The 16,227-nt window shown below is 47.4% G+C and overlaps 1 protein-coding gene across 1 annotated transcript; it reads left to right on the top strand.

Annotated features, from left to right (window-relative positions):
• Positions 1-28: 28 nt before the first annotated feature.
• Positions 29-15,636, top strand: LOC135974784 (uncharacterized). Its single transcript, XM_065563363.1, has 2 exons — positions 29-14,431; positions 15,006-15,636. Exons 1-2 carry the CDS (start codon positions 13,891-13,893, stop codon positions 15,506-15,508), a joined length of 1,044 nt encoding a protein of 347 aa, XP_065419435.1. The 5' UTR covers positions 29-13,890; the 3' UTR covers positions 15,509-15,636.
• The last annotated feature ends 591 nt before the right edge of the window (positions 15,637-16,227 follow it).

Genomic DNA, 16,227 nt, shown 5'->3' on the forward strand with positions numbered 1-16,227 from the left:
CTTCTTGTTCAGCCAATCGCTAAGACAAATAAGTTTGTTTTTATTTACAAGAGATAATGCTGCCCTCTCCTTATTTACAATGTCACCAGAAAGTGAGAACAGGTATTTGCATGGCACTTTTGTAGCTGGCATTGCAAGGTATTTACATGTCAGATATGCTAAACATTTGTATGCCCCTTCCTGTTTCAGCCACCATTCCAGAGGACTTGTAGGCTCTGAAGTTTTACATTGTTTTGTTTTTGAGTGCAGTTATGTAATAAATTTTTTTTTGTAAGTTGCACTTTCTTGACAACAAGATTGCACTACAGTACTTGAATGAGGTGAATTGAAAAATATTATTTCTTTTGTTTATCGTTTTAGTGCAAATATTTGTAATAAAATAATATATACTTTGATTTCAGTTACAACACAGACTACAATATATATGAAAATGTAGAAAAGCATCCAAAATATTTAATATATTTCAATTGGTATTCTATTGTTTAACAGTGCGATTAAAACTGAGATTAATCACGATTAATTTTTGTGTGTTAATTGCATGAGTTAACTGCGATTAATTGACAGGGCTACTTACAAGTAAACGGACTTTAATCTTATTTTTGAGCTCTTATCCCATTGCCTCTGTAGCTTGAGGATTTTGCCTAACAGATAAGGAATGACTTAAAAATAAGTTTGTCTTCAAATGATAGCTGGAATAATAAAGCGATCCTAACATTTTTATCTTCAAAAGATAAAGCTATTGTAAATCCAAAAGTTGCCAAATAAACTGATGCTGTTTGTTTTTCAGTCAGTTCTCCTATGAGAGCCCAGTACAGATACACCCTAAGCTTCCTGTAATTTTCTTTCATCATGAGTTTGAAAGTCAAAATGCTGATTCCACAGATAACAGAAACAGCATCACAGTTAATTTTAATGAAAAATGCTAGCTTCAGCCATGAGTTCACTATTTTTAATTTTACTGAAGCTCTCTATTTTAATTTGACTAAGAGGACAAATACTTCATTCTACCTGTTGCAACCAGGCACAGTAAAGTGCATTTTCTCACATTGAATAATATGCATGAATATTTAAAATAATTCGATTTTATGAAAAATATCAGCCAAAAAATTGGTCTAGTTTCAAAGCTTTTTCTTTTTTTTTCAAGGTTTCTGCATTTCAGGAGCTCAGACACCTAAGAGTTGTTTAGTGATGGTTAACTCCTTAGTGGAAGATAACTCATTTTCCATGCTTGTTTAGTCTGCATTTCAGCTTCTGTTGGATAAAAATCAGTGGATCAGATTTTCAAAAGAGCTCAGTGCCCGGTACTCCCTGTATTTTTCATTGGAGTCACTGAGTGCAGTTGAAAAACTGTTCTGATGATTTTATCAGCTCCTGCTATGTTGCTGCACAGTGCTTTTCAGCAAAGCTCACTGTTCTAAATTAAATTAGAATCACCAAACTACTTTCCTGTTGAAAACAAATTTGGTATATAGAGACCTTTGTCTCAGCTTGTCTTCTTAGATCTCTAGCTTGAACTGTGGTGTCAATCACTATAATATCTGAGAGTAGGGAGCATCACTTGCCAAATTGGACAGTAAGTCAAAAAAGCAGGGACACCTGAAGTTGTTGAGTTGATTTGTAGCAAACAGTATTTTAGTTTCATATTCAATCCTTTAAAGTAGCCTCAGTTTAACAGATTTGATACCTGTCTTTGAAGTTCTCACTGTTTTAATTGCTTGGCTAGTCAGGGTTGCTTTCTTTTAAAGCACAGTTACATCAACCTGTTCCTTTCATCAGTACTAAGAGTTCAATGCAGTTTTTAAAAAATGTAAATTTTTTTTGCCTGTGGTAAAGAAAACAAGTTCTGACCCAGTCTTAAAATTTTGGGGCACAAAAGCCTGGTCCTGTGGGGTGTTTTTTCAGCAACTCTAATTTCTTTCAATGTGAATGTGATCAGTACCATGCAGGGCTTGGATCAAGGTTAATAGTTAAATTTCTGGTTAAATGCAGCTGTGAATGCTGTGTCCTTTTTCCAAGGTAGTAGATATTTGTGTGTGTTAAAATATGTAGATAGCTTGATCTTAAGGATGGATTAGCATACATTTAGTTCATCTAAAGTACAGCCTGCATATGCAGATCACATTTTGAGAACAAGGATGTCAGAGGAGGTGGGGCAGGCATGTGGTTAGCAGAAGGATAGCCAAGCCATGGCCCAAACGGAAATCTGAGCAGTTGCAGTGCATGGGGTGTATAACGAGGAAGGAAATGGTCTTGCATCTGGCTGCTAGTCTAACTCTTGGTCCTTTGCCACCTCGCTAGCTATGATGTGGGTGGATTTAACCTTTACATCACTTTCAATGCCTAACGCCTACAAAGTTTAAAAAAAGGAAGTGGGGAGAGAAGTGTACAACCGGCATGTTTCATGAACTTATTTAAAAAAAATCTTACCAAAATGGCTAATTTTGACTATGCTAAATGAAGTATCACACGTTAGTTGCTGTTGCTAGCTGCAGTTGTGTTTTTTTGTTTTGTTAAAGATCTAGTGAAATAGAAACTCTGCAAAACGTTGAGAGTTTGTTTTTTAATTGACAGATTTAAAGTGTTTTAAATAATTTCCCATGCTTTATGGCTCTAGGACCTGTTCAGCTTACTGGACTGGCCATAAAGTGCACCTGTTAACATAAAGAATGAATATTTGTAAGAGCCTATGGAAGGCTTTGTATGAGTGCAAAGTATTATTTCTTCTAGTGGTGTGTACACCCCAGTTTGCTCACAGGATTTTCTTCACTCTTCATTATTCACTAACCAGCTGAAGGCCTTAAAATGTGATGTTAAAACATTAAAATTATAGTAGTGGTCGTTTTCAAGATGGAATGGTTGTTAGGTTTCTTAGACCAGTAAAACAAATTAAAAAAAAAAAGGAATCCTAGTGTTTGAGTACTGATGAATATTAAAATTTTTACTTCAAGTTTGTTCTCTGTCACTTGGGCCTGATCTACTCTTAAAAGCTTTCCTAGTATAACTATTTGAGTTAGGGGTGTGATTTTTTTATAACATGTATTAGTATAAAAAGTGTATTTAGAGAGAGAAATTTGAAAATGAATAGCAAATGCAATCAGTGCAGTCTCCATTGTGTTATTTATTTTTATATTAAATTCCATTCATATTTTATTGGTTCCAAAATATCAATTTTCAGTGTGTCACAAAGTTTTGCATTGAAAATGCATAAATGCATTGTAGAAAATGTTGGGGAGATGAGGAAGGTGGCGGTTATGGCAACCGGGCAGGGGACAGCTGGCACTTTTGGGACACAAGAAGCTATGGGAATGGGTTTCTCAATTATAACAAGACCCCTTTACATGACTCAGCCAGTTATACCCACTTGGCCTCTTTATATTGCCAGAGTGGTGTAACTGAGACACAGGGTACATTTACACTTGGAGCTGGGATTGTGATTCACAGCTTGACGAGACATACTTGTGCTAGCTCTCATTGAGCTAGCATGCTAAAATAGATTGTAGCCACGGCAGCACTATGGAGGGAGGAGCTAGCCATTCCCAGTGCGTGCTTCTGGTCTTGGATTGGCACACACTCGAGGCAGCTAGTCTCTCCTGCCACTTGCGCTGCCATGGCTATGTTCTATTTTTAGTGTGCTATCTCAATGAGAGCTAGTGTTAATATGGTGTCTCGAGCTGGGAATTGCACTCCCAGCTCAAACTGTAGCTATAGCCAATGACCCATCAATTTTAAAACAATGAAAGCTAATATTGTGGTGTTACGGAGTGTGGGAGAGTCAGGGCCCTGCATCCCTCTTCCTGGGATTCACCGTGACTCTCAGCCAGCCAGTAAAACAGAAGGTTTATTGGACAATAGGAACGCAGTCTAAAACAGAGCTTGTAGGTACAACCAGGACCCCTCAGTCGAGTCCTTCTGGGGGGCAGGGAGCTTAGACCCCAGGCTTGGGGTTCCCTGCGTTCCACCACCCAGTACAAAACTGAAACCAAAAACCCTCCAGCAGGCTCTCTCCTCTAGCCTTTGTCCAGTTACCCGGCAAAGGTGTCACCTGGCCCCACCCCCTTTCTGGCTCAGGTTACAGCTCATCCCCTGCTATCCCACCCCCAATGCAAAAAGTCCCAGTAAAACTAGACAACATTCCCTGGTTAATCCACCCCGCTCCCTACTGCGTCACATCTCTCATTCCCTACTGCGTCACATCTCTCCCCCCTTCGAGACTGAACTGAGTGGGGTCACTCTGACCAGTGACCTGGGGAAGTTCAGGGCCCCCTCTCCGGGACAAAACATCCTCTGTTATGTTGGCACTTCCTTTCACATAGACCATGTCCATATCATAATCCTGCAGGAGCAGACTCCACCTCTGGAGCTTGGCATTGGTTCCTTTCATCTGGTGTAGCCAGGTCAGGGGAGAGTGGTCGGTGTACACGGTGAAGTGTCACTCAAATAGATGTGGTTCTTGTTTCTTGAGGGCCCACACCATGGCCAGGCATTCCTTCTCGATGGCCGCGTAGTGTTGCTCCCGGGGTAGCAACTTCTTGCTCAGGTACATGATGGGGTGTCTCTCCCCCTTTTCATCATCCTGCATTAACACTGCCCCCAGTCCCATGTCTGAGGCATTGGTGAACTCCATAAAGGGCTTGTCAGAGTCTGGTTTTGCCAGAACTGGGCCACTGACCAGAGCCTCCTTCAGTGCCCAGAGAGCCTCCTGGCATTCCTTGGTCCAGACCACCTTGTCTGGCTTCCCCTTCTTGCATAGTCCAGTGATGGGGGCGGCTATGGCGCTGAAGTGGGGCACAAATCTACGATAATACCCCGCCATCCCAATAAAGTCTTGGACCTGTTTTTTGGTTTGGGGGGCGGGCCAGTCTGATTATCTCCACTTTGGCTGGTTCCGGCTTTAGGCAGCTGCTCCCCACCCGATGGCCCAGGTAAGCTACTTCAGCCATCCCCACCTTGCACTTCTCATCTTTTACGGTCAGCCCCGCCTCCTGGAGTCGGTCTAGCACTTGTCCAACCTGGGACACATGGTCCTCCCAGGTCTGGCTAAAGACACAGATATCATCAATGTACGCCACGGCAAAACTCTCCATTCCCCTTAGTAGCTGATCCACCAGCCGCTGGAAGGTGGCTGGTGCTCCCTTGAGGCTGAAAGGCAGGGTCAGGAACTCATAGAGCCCCAGAGGGGTGATTAAAGGCTGATTTCAGCCTGGCATCTGCATCCAGCGGCACTTGCCAGTAGCCCTTTGTAAGATCCATGATGGTAAGGTATCGAGCTCCTCCCAATTTGTCTAGGAGCTCATCAGGCCTGGGCATGGGGAAGGCATCAGATACAGTGATGGCATTGAGCTTCCAATAATCCACACAGAACTGGATCGTCCCATCCTTTTTGGGGACCAGCACCACCGGCGAGACCCAAGGGCTGGAAGATGGCCAGATCACCCCCAAAGCCACCATGTCCCTGACCTTTCTTTTCAGGTCCTGAGCAGTTTTCCCTGTGACTTGGAAGGCGGAGCATCTTATAGGAGGATGTGTTCCTGTCTCCACCCGGTGGACAGTCAGATTAGTGTGTCCAGGCTGTTTGGAAAACAGCTGTCGGTACAGATGCAACACCCCTCTGATCTCAGCTTGCTGGGCAGGGGTTAGCCGATCGGAGAGGGGAATTATTTCCAGGGGAGTGCCAGCTCTTGTCTCAGGGAATAGGTGTACTAAAGGGTCATCTCCCTGCTCCTTCCAATGTCCACACATGCCCAACACCACATTCCCCCTGTCATAATATGGCTTCATCATATTCACATGGTACACCCGGCGGTGGAGTGCCCGGTTAGACAGCTCCACCACATAGTTTACCTCGTTTAGCTGCTTGACAACCTTGAAAGGACCTTCCCAGGTGGCCTGTAGTTTGTTTTTCCTCACGGGGATGAGACCCATCACCCACATTTCTCCCACAAGCACCCGAGCAGGGCCGACATGAAGTTGGACCCTTGGTCTGTCAAGACTTCCTTGGGGAACCCCACTTGGCTGAAAATGGTCAAGAGCGCATCTGCCATGTTGTCTGCTTCAGTGGAAGCTAAGAGCACTGCCTCAGGGTAGCGGGTGGCAAAATCTACCACCACCAGAATGTATTTCTTCCCCGACTGGGTCGTCTTGCTGAGAGGTCCCACTATGTCCATGGCCACGTTCTGTTTAAGATGCTCCTATGATGGGCAAAGGTCTCAACGCTGCTTTCCCCTTGTTCTGGGCCTTCCCCACCCTCTGACAGGGGTCACAGGATCGGCAATACTGTTGGACAGTAGTAAAGACCCCAGGCCAGTAAAAGTTCTGTAGCAGCCTCTGCCTGGTGCGCCGGATTGCCTGGTGCACCGGATTCCCTGCTGTCCTGCGAGCGGGATGTCATGGGCCAGATACAGTAGCTTGTGGCGATACTTCTGGGGCACAACCAGCTGACTCCTGATCCCCCAGGACTCCATGTCCCTTGGGGGCGCCCATTCTCAGTACAGGAACCACTGCTCCCACAGGAACCTCTCCTGGCAACCTCTCCCCATGGTCTGTACCACACTGAGGTCAGCCAGTTCCCTTAGCTTCCGCAAGGAGGGATCTTTTTGCAACTTGGCCTGGAACTCAGTGGCTGGGGAAAGGATGGGGGCCTGCTCCCTCTCGCTCGCTGGGTGTGAAGCTGCAGCCTCTCTAAGCCATGTCCCTAGGTGCTCCCTCCTCCCCGGAGTAGGGTCCTGCGCCTCCGGTGTGATACCCTTCCCGAGGTCAGGGCGTCGTGCCCCTCACCAGCTCTGGCTATGGGTCATGACCAGGGTGTTCTGGGGGTTGCTTGGCCACTCCTCTAAGTACCCCCTCATCAACACCTCAGTGGGCAAATGGTGGTGCACCCCCACATCCTTGGGGCCCTCCTTGGCCCCCCATTTCAGGTGTACCCTCGCCGTGGGCACCTTGAATGGGGTCGTGCCCACCCCCGTCAGGGTCAGGTAGGTGTCGGGCACCACCCGAGCTGGGGCCACCACCTCGGGCCGGGCCAGCGTCACCTCCGCGCCCATATCCCAGTATCCATTGACCTTCCTCCCATCCACCTTCAGGGGAACAAGGCACTGTCTCCAGAGGGACAGCCCCACACTCACCCTGTAAACCGAGAACCCTGAGTCTGGAGCATCCAGCCATCCAGAGGAGCTGGCCTGGAGCACTCCTCCCTCCTGAGCAGGTGGTAAGCTGTCAGCCCCCTTTGCCTGGGCCGTCTGCCCCTCGTCCGGCTGAGTCCCTACCCAGTTAACCCAGTGTGGGTTGGGTCTGCTCAGTCTGTCCTTGAGCTTGGGGCACTGGGACCGTATGTGGCCTCTCTGGCCACAGTAATAGCTGCTCATGTCCCGTTGGTCCCCTTGAGCGGGTCGGATGGTCCTAACGCTAGGTGTTCCCCTTTGGAGGGGGTTCTCTATATTTCCCCGCTGGGAGGTCAAATGATGACTCTCTCTCTGCATCGTGGTGGGCCTGTTCTTTTGGGACTCCTCCCTGCTACCCCCTAACCGACTGTTCACAAACTCGTTAGCCAGCTGCCCCGCGTGCTGCGGGTTCTCTGACTTTTTGTCCACCAACCGTAGCCTCAGCTCGGATGGGCACTGTTCATACAGTTGCTCCAGTACGATTAGTCAAGCAGGTCCTCTTTAGCGTGGGCCCCAGCTGTCCACTTGCGGGCATATCCCTGCATCCAGTTGACCAGTTGTAGGTATGTGACCTCAGGGGTTTAACGCTGACTCCGGAACCTTTTCTGGTACATCTCGGGAGTCAGCCCCAACTCACGGAGCAGGGCCTTTTTGAACAGTTCGTAGTCCCCTGCTCTGCCTCTTTCATTCAGCTGTACACCTTCACGGCTTTGGAGTCCAGTAAGGGGGTGAGAAACTGTCTGCAGGGTCAACCCTGTGCATCTCGCAGGCATTTTCAAAGGCCATCAGGAAGCTATCTATGTCCTCCCCCTCCTTACGCTGGGCCAGGAAGCACTTATCAAAGCTTCTTGCAGTGTTGGGTCCCCCCTCACTCACCGCAGCTGTGGCCCCACTGCTCCTCAGCCTGGCCAGCTCCAGCTCATGCTGACGCTGCTTCTCCTCATGCTGCCGCTGCTTTTCGTGATCCTCCAGCTCCATCAATTTAATCTCCCTCTCCCATTCCAGCCGCCTCCGCTCCAGGTATGGGGAGCTCCGCCGGGAGGATCCCCTGCTGGCTGCCGGCGTCAGGGTGCCCTCGGTATTCGCTGGGCTTCCCCCAACCCCTCCCCTAGGCATAGATAGGAAGGGTCTCGGAATGTCCTCAGCAGCAGTCTGACTCCTCCCAGACAGATCAGGACTCGGGGCCCACGCTGCGTCCGCCGGCTTCTCTGAGGGACAGGGATCGGTTCATCCAAGCGATCCTTCTCCTCCAACTGGGCAATCAGCTGTTCTTTGGTGGACCTCCCAATGTGCAGCCCCCTCTGCCTGCACAGCTCCACCAGGTCGCTCTGCCTGCACAGCATACATCTTCCTGCTGGCTACTCGCAGGCCTGTGCTCTCAGCTTTCCACCGTTTCCCCTAATGTGCCAGCCCTTCTTGAGGTCACCACTTCTTTGCCAGGGTCGAGCTGCAGATTCCTCTGCCCCGGGACCGCTCGCTGCAATCCCCAGGGGGACCCTGTTACTGCAAAAGTCCTTCTCTCTGATCACACACTCCCAGGGATTAATCGCCCCTTGAAACCGTCTCTCTCTGAATCTTCAGCACACCTGGTCCCCGTCAATCCCCCTTCGTTTTATTGCTCCCCAGTCACTTATTGCAGGAAGCACTGTCCACAGGGTGCAGTAGATCCCACTGCTACCACCAGTTGCCACGGAGTGTGGGGGAGTCAAGGCCCTGCACCTGCACCCCTCTTCCTGGGATTCACCGTGACTCTCAGCCAGCCAGTAAAATGGAAGGTTTATTGCAGACAGTCCCAGTAAAACTAGACGATATTTCCCGGTTAATCCACCCCGCTCCCTACTGTGTCACATTTCTCGTTCCCTACAGTTGTCACGGAGTCAGGGCTCTGCACCCCTCTTCCTGGGATTCACTGTGACTATCAGCCAGCCAGTAAAACGGAAGGTTTATTGTAGACGGTCCCAGTAAAACTGGACAATAGGAACACAGTCTAAAACAGAGCTTGTAGGTACAACCAGGACCCCTCAGTTGAGTCCTTCTGGGGGGCAGGGAGCTTAGACCCCAGGCTTGGGGTTCCCTGCGTTCCACCACCCAGCACAAAACTGAAACCAAAACCCTCCAGCAGGCTCTCTTCCCCCTCCCCCCAGCTCCTCCTCTAGCCCTTGTCCAGTTACCCGGGTAAAGGTGTCACCTGGCCCCACCCCCTTCCTGGCTCAGGTTACAGGCTCATCCCCTGTTATCCCATCCCCAATGCAGACAGTCCCAGTAAAACTAGACGACATCCCCCGTCAATCCACCCTGCTCCCTACTGTGTCACATCTCTCGTTCCCTACTGCATCACATGTGGAACGCAATTTTTCTACAACTTTACGAAGAAGGGCTATTATGCTGAGATTTGGGCACCCATATAATGGCATTCCATACAGATCTTCACCCCATTCCCTTTTGTCATGTTTTGTCTCCATTTCTGAAAGACTGGAGACATTTGTTAACTATAAACTCTTTGGGACAGGTTCTTGTCTTTTTTTTGTGTATTGTGCAACACCAAATAGATTGTTGATACTTATAATTAATGAGGTGGATCCAAGCTGCCTTTTGTTTTAGTCCACCTGTTGCTGGCATTGGTGAGTACCACTACCGGTGAGTACCACTACCGGTGGGCATTTAACATTTCAAGGACTGTGGTCTCCATGCAATGAGGAAATGTGGCATCAATCCTTTTATCTTTTACTTGAGTAATTAACTAAGGGACTATTTTCATGGGATAGTCTGTCTACAATGACAGTTGAGCTGTAGTATTTGGTCAAAAATGAAGGGGCATCAGGAGTGGCCGGGGACTAGAAAGTCAGTTGTTGGTCAGCCAGAACTATGCACCACAAATCTAAGTCAGGAATCTAGCTATTGAGGTTGCTAGAATTGAAGATTCAATGCTGATTCCTTTTCCATGAAAGAGTTTCCAACACCCTGAATCCCAGAGACTCAAGTATGACAAAATAGAAACCTTTCTGAACCTTCAGCTCGATGAAGACATAGGGGCTGGAATTTTCAAAGGTGCCTAAGGGAGTTAGGTGCCCAGCTCCCATTGAAAGCCAGTGAGAGTTGGGCACTTAATTTCCTTATTTTCCTTTGAAAATCCCAACCAAGGTTCAGAAGATGTACTCAGCTTGGTGTTCTGCAGAACTCAATCTTTGACTCTCTTCAAGCAGGGCCTAATTTTCTTTGTGGCCTAGCTTTGTTCATCAGCTTGGATACTAAGCAACAACAATCCTGTTGCAAGGGGGATTCAGAAGATGTGATAAATGTTTACTGAGCAGAGGTGTTGCATCAAAATAGATGCTTGGTGAAATGATTAGAGGATTCAGGTTTATGTCAGAATTAGGAATATTGCAAGGTGATGCACTGAAATGTAGGTCCTAGTTCCCTATCTCAGTTCCCACCTGTACTGTGGCTCAGAATAGGACATTTATGTTACTTCCCAAAGGAATTCCTTTTTTTTTTAAACACTAGTTAGGTGCAACTCTGAGCCAATGACTGGAAAATTTGCATCATATCCACTGATACTTTTTCACACCTTCACTCACTAGATGAACAGTGAGAAATGTCTTGGTTAATATGAAAACCTACTTGCTCACAGCTTAATTGAAATTTACTTTAAAAAGTAATACATGCCAAACCCACAAAACTGAACTCTTTCATCTGCAGGAGACACTTCTGCCTAACCGTCTGTATGATTACTATGCTATTTTTTTATTTTTTTATTTTTTGCATTTTATTTATTTATTTTTCAACAATTTGGCCTCAGGTTTTGTACTGTGTGTTCTCCTTTGTGGTGTTGAATCATTGTCAGTGTATTCCACAGTAGTCTTTTATGCCATTTGTTAGGATTACGACAACAGTTATCAGATTTCACTCCCACCTTTCCTTTTAGGTTTCACCTTTATTCCCTCACAGGATTGTGTGTCTGTGATGGGGTCCCCAGCATGCAACTTGGACTGTGGGACTGCTGAGTGTTCCAAATCCACCAGCCTGAGTTGTCTCTCACACTGTGATGCTAATGTCAAGTTACAAACCTCTGACAGGCACTGTACTTACACAGCCATTCACAGGCAGGGACACACCCAACTGAGTTACATGAATGATCTCCTAGCCGCTCATGAACCAGCAAATAGAGAGGCTCCAGCCAGTTCCTCCCAGCTCCAGCCCTACACCTCAGAACTGTGCCGTCTTACCCTGCTCAAGGCTTCCTTTGGCAGTGCACGTTCATTAATTAGTTTGCCATTCCCTCAGTGTGGAATGGACATAAGTTAGCCTTTATAGTCTGAGGTGAGATTTCCCAAGCACTTCAACCAGAACCACACTGTTTTAGGTAAAATGTAAAACAGATTTATTAACCACAGAAAAAGATTTTAAGTGATTATAAGTAGCAAACATAGAGATCAAAGTTGGTTATCTAAGAAACAAAAATAAATGTGTAGTCCAAATTCTAACTTAGACTAAGCAAGATTTGAATCAAACAGTTTCTCACCCTAACAGGATAGTACAGTCAGCTTACAGTTCCTCAATACACAGACTGGACCCCCTTCCAGCCTGGGACCAATCTTCCCCAGTTCAAAGTCTTTGTCCTCCAGACATTCTTCTAGGTATTGAGATGTGGGTGGGGGAAAGAAGCCAAGTGATGATGTCATTCACTCTTTTTATACCTTCTTCCAGCTGCTAGAAAGATCCTTGCAGTGATGTGGGCTGATCTGCCCCCATGGCATAGGTGCCTTCTCTGAGGGCTAGTCTACACTGGCAATGCTAAAGCGCTGCCGTGGTAGTGCTTTAACATGGCTTGTGTGGTTGCTGCAGAGTGCTGGGAAACAGCTCTCCCAGCACTCTAAAAAAAAAAAACACCTCCACAAGTGGCATAGGTACACTGTCTACACTGGCGCTTTACAGCACTGAAACTTGCTGCGCTCAGGGGGGTGTTTTTTTCACACCGCTGAGCAAGAAAGTTGCAGCGCTGTAAATTTCCAGTGTAGACAAGTCCTGAGAAACCTCTGGGATAGTGGGAATGGGTCTTGATGAGCCATTAATGCCTGTCTGGCCATTGATGGCTGCTCCTTTGTCCCTACTGAAAGGCTGGCTGTGGGCATTTCCCAAACTCACAACATATTTCAGTAACACACATATCATACTTCCTAAGTTCACATACAATTATAACACATACAATTCAACAGGATATTAAGGTTCAACAGATCTAGACTTCTTAAATGATACCTCACAATGCATATGTTGTACAAAACACATCATAATCATGTGAGATTTGAGAATATGGGGGTTCCAGGGTGCTACTTTGAGGTACAGAGTGTCTCAGTGTCTTCCCCCCCATATCCCACAAATCAGCCACAGATTACCACTAACTTAACTCAGCATTCATTCTGCAAGGAGCAAATTGTGTGGCAGTTTCTTATAAGGCACACTCTGCGGATGGTAGAGAATTTCAGATTTAATTCCTTTCTCCTGAATATTTAGTATCTATGAAGCTCTCTGCCTCTATATCATAATGGTTGAGATTCTTGAGGTGTCTCCTTAATATTTTGGGAGACACCAAAATCATCAATGGTAAATTGGTCATCAGGTGGCAGGTAACCAGATTGCAGAGGGCTTTCCTGCTGAGGACAAATGTCTTTCTAAAAAGCCCCAGAAGCAAAAATCATTCTGTTGTACTAAAGGTGGGCTTTGACTCCCTTTATATAGAATGCACCCAGGCTAAAAGATTAATATCTGTGCTATCTCAGTCTTCCATTGATAATGGGCTTATTAGGGCAAATATTTTCCTGGCAATTGTGCTCTGAATTCTGGTCTCAAGCCAGGAGGAACAACGGCTTACTGCAAGAGAATTAGCAGCTGGAATATCCTGGGAAATACTTAAATTTAAACAACTAAATTTTTAATCAGAAAAGATAGTGAAGAGAGAAATAACAGTGAGGCTAGTTAATTTCCTAGGCTTTTATGGTTAAACAGAGTTTGATAACTGTCTACTGTGCAGCAATTACAAAAGATAATATTCCACCTGTGCTGTGGTTAGGACTGGGTGAGGAAAACCCCCTCAGCCAAGTTTCACACCACTTTATGTTCCAGTCTTGGAAAAATTCCAAACAAAATTTTCTCTGACATTACCACTCCCAGTCTTGATCTGTTCTTTGATTCATTTTCTCTCTCTTTTCTAATGCTATTGCTGTGGAGAGCTGCTAACACAAACCCCACAACTAGGTAGCCAGTCAGTGCCACTGTGCATCTCAGCTGTCCTATATTTTTCCCTCTCTCTCTCTTTCTGCTTGTCTCTCTCTTGCTCTTATACTAGTATTAGGCCTGGTCTACACTACGGGGTTAGGTCGACTTTAGCAGCGTTAAACCGAATTAAGCCTGGACACGTCCACACAACGAAGCCCTTTCTTTCGACTTAAAGGGTCCTTTAAACCGGTTTCTTTACACCACCTCTGACGAGGGGATTAGCGATAAAACCGGTCTTTGCGGGTCGGAATTGGGGTAGTGTGGACGGAATTCGACGTTATTGGCCTCCGGGAGCTATCCCACAGTGCTTCATTGTGACCGCTCTGGACAGCACTCTCAACTCAGATGCACTGACCAGGTAGACAGGAAAAGACCCGCGAAGGTTTGAATTTCATTTCCTGTTTGCCCAGCGTGGAGAGCACAGGTGACCCCGCAGAGCTCATCAGCACAGGTAACCGTGATGGAGTCCTCCCAGGATCGCAAAAGAGCTCCAGCATGGACCGAACGGGAGGTACGAGATCTGCTCGCCATATGGGGAGATGAAGCAGTGATAGCTGAACTCCGTAGCAGTAAAAGAAATGGAAAAGTATTAGAAAAGATCTCCAAGGCCATGAAGGACCGAGGCCATAACAGGGACACACAGCAGTGCCGCGTGAAAATTAAGGAGCTACGGCAAGCTTACCACAAAGCCAGAGAAGCAAACGGAAGGTCCGGGGCAGAGCCGCAAACTTGCCGCTACTACGCGGAGCTGCATGCGATCCTAGGGGGTGCAGCCACCACTACCCCAACCGTGTGCTATGACTCTATCACTGGAGAAACACACAGGGAAGACGGTTCGGGGAACGAGGAAGATGACGATGGAGGTACTGTAGGTAGCTCACAGCAGCAAGGAAGCGGAGAAACCGGTTTCCCCAACAGCCAGGATATGTTTGTGACCCTGGACCTGGAACCAGTAACCCCCGAACTCACCCAAGACCCTCAGGGCACACAGGAGACCTCTGGTGAGTGTAACTTTGTAACTATTTGTAAACATTACAAAAAAAAAGCAAGCATATTTAATGATTACTTTGCCCTGGCAATCGCGGCCAGTACATCTACTGGAAAAGTCTGTTAACGTGTATGGGGATGGAGCGGAAATCCTCCAGGGACATCTCCAGAAAGCTCTCCTGGTTGAAATGGGGTGATTTTATTAAGGGGACATTCAGAGGCGCCCGTTCCTGCTCTTCTGACCAGAAATGTTCCCCGCTGTTAACCACGCGGTGGGGGGAGGGGTGATCATCCCAGAGAATCGTGTTTGTGTGGTGGGGGGGGTGGTTTACTTGTGTTTGTGCCGCATGTTAACCTCCTTTTACATTGAAACCCCATTTTAAATGGACAACCCAATTCATCCTTGATATGGGAAATGCGCTGCTGTTTGCAACCTTTCCCGCATGTTAAGAAGGTTAAAAAAGCCAAAACACTGTGGCCTACGATGGCTGCCTGCAAGCCGAAATATGCGACCTTGTAATGAAAGAGTGTACCCATTGTTCTCTAAAATGTGTCTTTTTTAACCACCTCTCCCTTCTCCTCCGCCAGCTGCAAATGTTTCTCCTTCGCAGAGGCTCGTGAACATTAGAAAGAGAAAACGTAGGACGAGGGACGAGATGTTCACGGAGCTGCAGATGTCCGCCCAGGCTGATAGAGCACAGCAGAATGCTTGGAGGCAGTCAATGTCGGAGATGAGAAAAGCCCAATATGAACGAGAGGAGAGGTGGCGGGCTGAATCGCGGGAAGAACAGAGCAAGTGGTGGGCTGAAGACGATAGGTGGCGTCAGCTTGCAGACAGACGGCAAGAGGCAATGCTCCGTCTGCTGGAGCATCAAACTGATATGCTCGAGCGTATGGTTGAGTTGCAGGAAAGGCAGCAGGAGCAGAGACCGCCGCTACAGCCCCTGTGTAACCAACAGCCCTCCTCCCCAAGTTCCATAGCCTCCTCACCCAGACGCCCAAGAACACGGTGGGGGGGCCTCCGTCCACCCAGTCACTCCACCCCAGATGATCGCCCAAGCATCAGAAGGCTGGCCTTCAATAAGACTTAAAGTTTTAAAATGCAGTGTGTCCTTTTCCATCCCTCCTCCCCCACCCATCCCAGGCTACCTTGGCAATTATCCCCCTACCTCTGTAAGGAACTAATAAAGAATGCATGAATGTTAAAAAAAAAAATGACTTTATTGCCTCTGCAAGCGGGAGGGGAGGGTGGGGTGGATGGTTTACAGGGAAGTAGAGTGAACCGGGTCGGGGGGGGGGGGGGTTGGAGGGTTCATCAAGGAGAAACAAACAGAAGTTTCACACAGTAGCCTGGCCAGTCACAAAACTCGTTTTCAAAGCTTCTCTGATGCGCACCGCGCCCTGCTGTGCTCCTCTAACCGCCCTGGTGTCTGGCTGCGCGTAATCAGCGGCCAGGCGAGTTGCCTCAACCTCCCACCCCGCCATAAAGGTCTCCCCCTTACTCTCACAGATATTGTGGAGCGCACAGCAAGTAGCAATAACAATGGGGATATTCTTTTCGCTGAGGTCTGAGCGAGTCAGTAAGCTGCGCCAGCGCGCTTTTAAACGTCCAAATGCACATTCCACCACCATTCGGCACTTGCTCAGCCTGTAGTTGAACAGGTCCTGACTCCTGTCCAGGCTGCCTGTGTACGGCTTCATGAGCCATGGCATTAAGGGGTAGGCTGGGTCCCCAAGGATCACGATAGGCATTTCAACATCCCCAATGGTCACTTTCTGGTCCGGGAAGAAAGTCCCTTCCTCCAGCTTT

Source organism: Chrysemys picta, chromosome 12 (assembly GCF_011386835.1).
Source record: "Chrysemys picta bellii isolate R12L10 chromosome 12, ASM1138683v2, whole genome shotgun sequence".
Taxonomy (NCBI): Eukaryota; Metazoa; Chordata; order Testudines; family Emydidae; genus Chrysemys; species Chrysemys picta.